This window comes from Salvia hispanica, chromosome 6 (assembly GCF_023119035.1).
Source record: "Salvia hispanica cultivar TCC Black 2014 chromosome 6, UniMelb_Shisp_WGS_1.0, whole genome shotgun sequence".
NCBI lineage: Eukaryota > Viridiplantae > Streptophyta > Magnoliopsida > Lamiales > Lamiaceae > Salvia > Salvia hispanica.
In genome coordinates, this window is record NC_062970.1 from 20,704,150 (window position 1) to 20,713,196 (window position 9,047).

Sequence of the window (9,047 nt, forward strand, 5' to 3'; positions counted from 1 at the left end):
TCAATCGGTTCAATCGATTCAATTATCGGTCGAACCGTTTTACTGTTGCGCATACATAAAATTAAATATACAAAATATATTAAATTTACATACAATTAAATATACAATATACCAATTTATCATATTATATTTTGACAAAAGAAATTCTAAAAAAGTTTTACTCTAATTATACATGAAATCTAGTACAATCTATATTCGTTCATTACTTAGGGAAATTTCTCAAAAACAAGTTGCACCTTCCACATATACATACTCCCCAAGTGCAGATTGTATTCAATATGAGTAATATATGACTAATACATTGCATAAAATTTTACTTTCCTATGCTATTTTAGTTTGTTATTTTGAAATTTGTTGAGTTTTTACAAGCTATAAAAATATAATTAAAAAAATGAAAATAATTACTCTCTCCGTCCCTGAAAATTTGTTACCTATTTCCTTTTTTGTCCGTCCCTAAAAATTTGTCACCTTTCCCTTTGACCATTTTAGTAGCGGACCCCACATTCCACTAACTCATTCACACTCATTTTTTTATTTTAAAACTAATATATAAAACTAGGACCACATATCACCAACTTTTTCAACCCACTTTCTATTACATTTCTTAAAACTCGTTGACAGTCGCGATTGTTTCTTTCGTACGCCCTCCCTCTTCTCCTTTTTGAATTCTTGGCATTGTTGTGGACTGCTCAGATTGGGTCGCCAACTAATCCGACCAACCTATTTCTGTCTGCTACCTGCAAATTGCAGGTGAGTGGATCCGGTAAAAGTTCAGGCTGATCAACTTGACTAGCTCTGACCCGAGTAGGAAGAAGGGAAGAGTTTGAAAGTGTGTTATCAAAAAATTTTATCCTACTAATACTATTTGATTAGTATAGGGAAGTAAGGATCGATCCCACATAGATGAGGCGTTGTAGAGGTTGTTTGCATGACACGGCTTGGGTGGCTTGGCTGCCATGCTTTCTAGGGGTTGGGTTAAGTTTTAACTACTTGACATGGAAAAGAAGACTGAACTGAACAACTAAGCTAAACTACTTGATCAAATTGGATAAACTTTCCATAATTGGACAAATAGAATAAACGGGGATTGTCAGTCCCCTGCAAAAAGTACGATAAGGTAAAAACTTTCTGACAACTTGATCTTCTTAAAAATATCAACATAAAAAACAGAATAACAAACAGATCTGAAAGACTAAAGAAGACAAACATTAGAAAATACATAAAACTTAAATTGTTCCTACGATCTAAGCAACGACGAAGTGGAAACGAAAACTAAAGCATTTTCATGCAGAGACGAAACATAACTCCTAGATCTAAGCATACGAAGACGAATCAAACATAAAACATCAAATCTAAGCTAAAACTCAACATAAAATATGAAAGCGAAAACAGATCTAAAGTATAAGACATAAAACGAAACTCAAAGCTTGAAAACGAAACAAAAACTTGGATTAGACTAAAACAGAAAATAGAAAGTCGATTACATCAAAAGAAAAGCGGTAAACTAAGCTACGAAAGCAGGAAACTATTTCATCACCCCTTCTAAGAGTGGAATATTGAACAGAGAATGGAAATTGTGCGAAAACAAACACTGAAATTAGAACTAACAGCTAAATTGAGCGGAACAAAGTGTGTGTGAAGAAATCAAGAGCAAGGAAAATGAAAAGAGACTCTGGTTTCATCTCTTGAAGAGAACTGAGACCCTATCCTACTCTAAGAAGATTGGTGAGAACCCCCTCTAAGCTATGGTACAAGAAATGAAAATTCAGGGAACTCTCTTCTCTTGGTGTGTTGAGCTTCTTTATATAGGGAGGCGTAGGGCTCTGATCCCTAGGGTACCACCTCTCGAAAATGACGTTCCTGCCCTTCACACCTTTAAGTGGAGCCATTAGTCTTCTCTCCCTGGTTGGCTCCGGTAGAATTTCAACTTGATCAGCTTGTGCTGCCTTTTTCTCCACCTTTTTTCGACTTTTGCTTTCGCCCTCTTGAATTGTGCGACCTTCGGTTTACGGTGAAATTTACACACACCTGGCTTAAAAAGGATCGTTAATTCACTGATTTAAGTGCAGTTTTACCATGGAACACATGCATGAAACGAGCCTCATCACTCGTGCCGGGTCAAATGGTGCCAAATTTTAAGGGACGGAGGGAGTGATAAGTAATTTGCTAATAAAATTTAAGTTAATAACCACACTTTATTATTTATGTATAATTTACGTTATATAATAACGTGTATAGGAATGTGATCAAATGCAAACTCTATATATTGTACAAAATTCAAATTAAGATTTGGACCATTAAAAATTGTCAACAGATGACAAAATAGTAGCAACAAATTATATCAACGGTTGATGTTGTGTTAATATTGAGTTGACATTTTCTGTTGCTACTATTTTCTCATCTATTGATTTTTTTAATGGTCCAAATCATAGTTTAGAGTTTGTACAATATACTCCTTCCATTCCGAGGCATTTCATTTTGCGCACTCGTTTAAAAATAATAATAAAACATAGTTAAAATGGAGAAAAAAGTAAAGTAAGAGAGAGAGAATATTTAGATAAGACTCTTCTCTACATTATTCTTTCTCTTACTTTACTCTCTATCTACTTTAACTATTTATAATCATTTTTATGAGAAAATACTTGTCTAAGGGCATTTTGCTAATAAAATTTAAGTTAATAACCACACTTTATTATTTATGTATAATTTACGTTATATAATAACGTGTATAGGAATGTGATCAAATGCAAACTCTATATATTGTACAAACTTCAAATTAAGATTTGGACCATTAAAAATTGTCAACAGATGACAAAATAGTAGCAACAAATTATATCAACGGTTGATGTTGTGTTGATATTGAGTTGACATTTTCTGTTGCTACTATTTTCTCATCTATTGATTTTTTTAATGGTCCAAATCATAGTTTAGAGTTTGTACAATATACTCCTTCCATTCCGAGGCATTTCATTTTGCGCACTCGTTTAAAAAAAATAATAAAACATAGTTAAAATGGAGAAAAAAGTAAAGTAAGAGAGAGAGAATATTTAGATAAGACTCTTCTCTACATTATTCTTTCTCTTACTTTACTCTCTATCTACTTTAACTATTTATAATCATTTGTAGAAAATGAAATGCTTCTGTTACTATGGAACAGAGGGAGTATGAGTTTGTATTATATCACTACCCCATGTGTGTGTATATATATATATAGGTTTGTGTTAAAATGACAACCCCTCTTAAAGTCACACTGTGACACCACTTATACAACAATATTATAAACGTTACACAGCAATCTGTAGATTGCTGTATAGCGTGTTGGATATTGCTGGCGGTCTTTTTCAGAATTTTTTTTGCCACGTGGCAGCTTTTTATTCGTCCACGTGTACAAATGATTGGCTAGGAATGGTGGTATGATGTTATTTTAAGAGGTGGTGACACCCTAACACTCTCATATATCTCATATATACATATATATATATATAGAGAGAGAGAGAGAAGTGATCAATGTTTAACTAATATTAAGTGTATAACTAGAGAATTAATTTCAGCCACACATTTAACATTCCAAATTAATCATATGGTTTAAATAAACTTTCAAATTTTTATGAGAAAATACTTGTCTATGGGCATTTTGGGAATTCAATATTTCAACATGAATTAATGAAATTTATAATTACCCATCGTGAATTTATCGTCAACAATCTTCCCAAATCATTCTCCAATCTGAACCAAATTTAGCTTAGGATTTCTTCCAAAAATATGAAATTCCCGATCTGAATCAAATCTGAACCAAATTCAGCTTCGTTCTGATTGAATTCAAGCGCGATTTTCTCAAATCTGATTGGATCGATCAGCGCGAATTAGTTTGGATCGATCAGGATTGACCAGCGCGAATCAAATCTGTTTGATTCTGATTGAATTCATCACAACTGATCAAATTCGCTCAGGATTGACCAACGCAATTTGATTCATTCTTCCCGTTCATTCCTTCATCGCGACGTCTGGACTCCTTCAAATGGATTCAATTCCGATACATTTATCGGAAGATTATTTCGATTCTGATTCCTCTTCATCGGGAGAGGAAGGAGAAACTGAATCTAAAAGTAATTATCAATTATTATCAATTAAGTGTTGTTGCTCAGCATGATTAGATCGTGTATGATGTGAAAAAACGTTAGAGTGAACTATATGTGATGAACAGTGAAGTAAATATGCTCAATATAAGTTGTAGTGTAGTAAATATGCTTTATATTGAAGTAAATATTGTTTGTATTGATGCATTTAGTGAATTATTTTCATTTTAGTGATGTATATTATGCATTTCAGTAAAGTACATCATAATTAAAGCGAAGTATTCCAATGTTAGTGTAAAGTGTTTGTGATTCATGGTTAGAGTGAAGTAAAACATGGTTAGATTGAAGTATTCCAGTGTTAGAGTGAAGTATCTGTCATCTATGCTTGTAGTGGTCTGTTTTTCCCTTTCGGTGAAGTAAAACATGGTTAGAGTGAAGTATTCCAGTGTTAGAGTGAAGTGTCTGTCATCTATGCTTAAAGTGCTCTGTTTTATCGTTTCAGTGAAGTAAAATATGGTTAGAGTGAAGTAGTCCATGGTTAGAGTGAAGTGTCTGTCATCTATGCTTGTAGTGCTCTGTTTTTCCATTTTAGTGAAGTAAAACATGGTTATGGTGTAGTATTCCAGTGTTAGAGTGTAATGTTTGTTATCTATGCTTAAAGTGCTCTATTTTTTCGTTTTAGTGAAGTAAAACATAATTACAGTGAAGTATTTTATGCTTACAGTGAAGTATATATTTCTTACAGTGGTTTACATACCAAAATGTCCCGATGATTTGAAACCAAAAATTGGACAAAGTTTCATGACCCTTGATCGTGCATTGGACTTCTACAACAATTATGCTCGATATGTTGGGTTTGACACCCGTAAGAAGGGATCAAAAAAGGAAAAAGATGTCATTACTTGGATTTATGTGGTGTGTAGCCGAGAAGGTACAAAGCAAAGAAAAAATGAACAACATGAGGTGAAACGCAAGCGTTCTTCTATTAAGTGCTTTTGTAATGCTAAAGTGTCTTGGAAGTTTTTTATGGGTGTTGGTTATGTTATACAAAGTTTTGTTGAAGAACATAATCACGAGATGGTTGAGGAACGCCATAAGCGTTTTATGAAGTTGAACCGCAATTTGGATTTAGTCCATCAGAAATTCATACTTGATTGCGCTAACGCAAATATCGGTCCAACTTTAAGTTTTAGCTTACTCAAGGAAGTTCTTGGTGGATTAGATTATGTAGGGTGTACTGTTTTAGAAGTGCGCAACTACAGACGCGACCTTAGAGCATACGTGGAAGGAGCTGATGCACAAATGCTATTAAATGAGATGCGCAGGAAGAAGGAACTTTGTGCAGCATTTACCTATGAATTTGAGGTCAACTCAAAGGATAGACTGACACGTTTGTTTTGGTGTGATCCAACTGCCAAGAGAAATTATCATTTGTATGGTGATATTGTTTCTTTTGATACGACATACTCAACAAATAGGTACGTGCACACTAATTATATTCATATGCCTCATAGTTTACTGTCTTTCAATTCAATGAAGTATATTGAGCGTATAATGATATATATTGTTCATATAGTGAACTAGTATATGATTATAGTGTATTGTTTATTTCTGCATGCTTATAGTGTTGTTTTTCAATTCAGTGAAGTATATTAAGCATTTAGTGAACTACAATAAGCTTACAATGAAGTATATTGAGCATTTAGTGAATTACAATATGCTTACAGTGAAGTGTATTGAGTATTCTTATATTGCTCTGATTTTTCGTTTCAGTGAAGTAAAATGTGCTTAGAGTGAAGTATTCCTTGATTAGAGTGAAGTGTTTGTGATCCATGTTTATGTGCACTATTTTATCATTTTAGTGAAGTAAAATATGCTTAGACTGAAGTATTATAGAGTTAGAGTGAAGTGTTTGTGATCCATGCTTAAAGTGCTTTGTTTTTCCATTTCAGTGAAGTAAAACATGCTTAGAATGAAGTATTTCGTGATTAAAGTGAAGTGTTTGTGATTAAAGTATATTCTGCATGTCTTATAGTGATTTTAACATGTAGGTACTGCATGATATTTGCTCCTTTTACGGGCAAGGATAATCATGGTCGCCCTGTGACATTTGCTGCTGGCCTTTTGTCCAAGGAAAATGCCGACTCCTTTTCATGGTTATTTAAACAATTTGTGAAATGTATGGGTGTGGCTCCCAAGCTAATCGTAACCGACCAAGACTTAGGAATGAAAGTTGCTATTGCAGAGGTTCTTCTTAATACAAGACACAGGTGGTGCATGTGGCATATAATGAATAAAGTTGCTGACAAATTGCCAAAGAACATGCTTGGTAGTGAAGAACTAAAGAAGGAATTGAATGCATGTGTTTGGTCGGAGTTGATAGAGCCTGATGCATTTGAAGAATCTTGGCATGCTATAATGGAAAGATATGGGCTGGCCAATAATGACTGGTTTTTATCAATGTTTGCATCCAGAAAGTTTTGGGTTCCTGCCTTTTTCCGTGATTTTCCGATGAGCTCGTTGATAAAGACAACATCTTTGTCCGAATCACAGAATAGCTTCTTTAAAAGGTACTCAAAGTGTCGGGCTAACCTTATGCTATTTTATATGAACTATAACCATGCTTTGGAGGCTCAAAGAAGTAATAGTGCAAAGCTTGAATACTATGATTCAACAAAAGTGCCTATTTTGCGAACAGAATTGGAAATCGAGAAACATGCATCAACAATATATAGTGGCAGTGCTTTTAATGCAATTCAAGAGGAGATAGTTTATGCATGTTTCTCTTTGTCTTGTGCAACTCTAGGAGTGTCTACCAATAGAGAGAATGAAGTATATAACATAAATGACAAGGATTCAAACTCATGGACAGTGACTTACTCCATTGGTGATGACACCTATTTGTGTGGATGTAAAAAGTTTGAGAGACTTGGTCTATCGTGCAGCCATATATTTTGTGTGTTGAAATATAAGTTTGTTAAGTTGATACCCGAGAAGTTGCGTGGATGGAGATGGTTGAAGTCACAGTTTGTGAAGCCAATACATGGAGGTTTTTGTGATGATCATGAAGTATTCTCTGCTGTAGACGAGAAGAAGATTGCATTTAAAAACATGTATGCATTATTCTTTGAAATAGCACAAAGTATTGAAGGGAACATTGACCAAATCAATGCATTTACTGCAATTATTGAAGAAGGTAAGAAGCAGCTTCTTGGAGAAGGTGTTGTTCTGTCTTCAATAGAGAAGAGAGCATTGATTGAAAACTTCTATGGCTCACAAGTACCAAACTTTATTGAAGTTCATCCTCCTAATGTTGTCAGTACAAAGGGAAGTGGAAGTAGGAGGAAATCAAAGAAGGAGGCAGCAATCAAGTTAGCAAAGAAACCAGGCCGAAAGTGTGGAAACTGTCATGTGATAGGACACCATGATTCGAGGAATTGCAAAAAGGTGAATGAGAAGACAAAACAGAGGCAGTGAGGATTTGGAAAGAAATAGTTCACTCTGGTTTTAGGAGGAGAAGAACAAGAAAAAGAGTAGAAACCAATGTTGAAGCTGGTTGTTTTGTTCCAATAGTTCTGTTCCAAAATTTATTACTTCATTCGGATATTTCTGTTCTTCATTCCTTTAAATCTGTACTTCAGTCTTATAGTTTCTTCATTTACATATTGAATTTGAATTTGTTTAAACTTTTTGCAAGCTTAAATAGAATAGACTGAAGTGTTTTTATAATGGCTTATTTTTAGTAATAAAACCTACTGTATAACTTATTACTTCATTATATGAATTCAGTACTTCACAACAACTAATATAACAACATATCATCCACAATTATAGATAGTTCACTTGGAATAATACTATGTTAATTCATTAAGTACACATTAAATATCAATTCATTTTTTACCTTTTGTAGTAGGGATTTCAGTAGGGATTTGAGTAGAACTACTTGCTTTTTTCCTAGTTGAAGAGGAATTTTTACCTGTACATAACAAATACAGAATTAATTTACAACATATAATCCACAATTATAGATAGTTCACTTGGAATACTCTGTTACCTCATTTAATATGATTACAGATAGTTTAATATGATACTTCATTATCATAACTTATTACTTCATTATATGAATTCAATACTTCACAACAACTAGATTATAGTTAATAGGAAAACAGATCAGTTGCATTACCTCATCACATAAAATATGTAGTTCATTTGAATATGCAAACAATGCAGCAGTTAATTTTAGTTCTAAATCCTAAACTCATACAAAACAGTAAACATATACTTCATTTTTAGAGTCATTTACTTCATTCTAATGTTTTATTACTTCATTTTAGTAATAAAACCTACTGTATAACTTATTACTTCATTATATGAATTCAATACTTCACAACAACTAATATACAACATATCATCCACAATTATAGATAGTTCACTTGGAATAATACTATGTTAATTCATTAAGTACACATTAAATATCAATTCATTTTTTACCTTTTGTAGTAGGGATTTCAGTAGGGATTTGAGTAGAACTACTTGCTTTTTTCCTAGTTGAAGAGGAATTTTTACCTGTACATAACAAATACAGAATTAATTTACAACATATAATCCACAATTATAGATAGTTCACTTGGAATACTCTGTTACCTCATTTAATATGATTACAGATAGTTTAATATGATACTTCATTATCATAACTTATTACTTCATTATATGAATTCAATACTTCACAACAACTAGATTATAGTTAATAGGAAAACAGATCAGTTGCATTACCTCATCACATAAAATATGTAGTTCATTTGAATATGCAAACAATGCAGCAGTTAATTTTAGTTCTAAATCCTAAACTCATACAAAACAGTAAACATATACTTCATTTTTAGAGTCATTTACTTCATTGTAATGTTTTATTACTTCATTTTTGTAATAAAACCTACTGTATAAACAAATGATTTATATTACTTCATTATC

The 9,047-nt window shown here is 33.0% G+C and overlaps 1 protein-coding gene across 1 annotated transcript; it reads left to right on the forward strand.

Moving 5' to 3' along the window:
- Positions 1–4,877: 4,877 nt before the first annotated feature.
- On the forward strand, positions 4,878–7,553 carry LOC125194898 (protein FAR1-RELATED SEQUENCE 5-like). Its single transcript, XM_048093113.1, has 2 exons — positions 4,878–5,554; positions 6,128–7,553. The coding sequence occupies exons 1-2, from the start codon at positions 4,878–4,880 to the stop codon at positions 7,551–7,553; spliced, it is 2,103 nt and encodes a 700-aa protein (XP_047949070.1).
- The last annotated feature ends 1,494 nt before the right edge of the window (positions 7,554–9,047 follow it).

Bases quoted from the DNA above. Each gene is read 5' to 3' on its own strand.
- LOC125194898 (XM_048093113.1), top strand. From the start codon at position 4,878: ATGACCCTTGATCGTGCATTGGACTTCTACAACAATTATGCTCGATAT. The intron at 5,555-6,127 runs GTACGTGCACAC...TTTAACATGTAG, and splicing joins ACGACATACTCAACAAATAG to GTACTGCATGATATTTGCTC.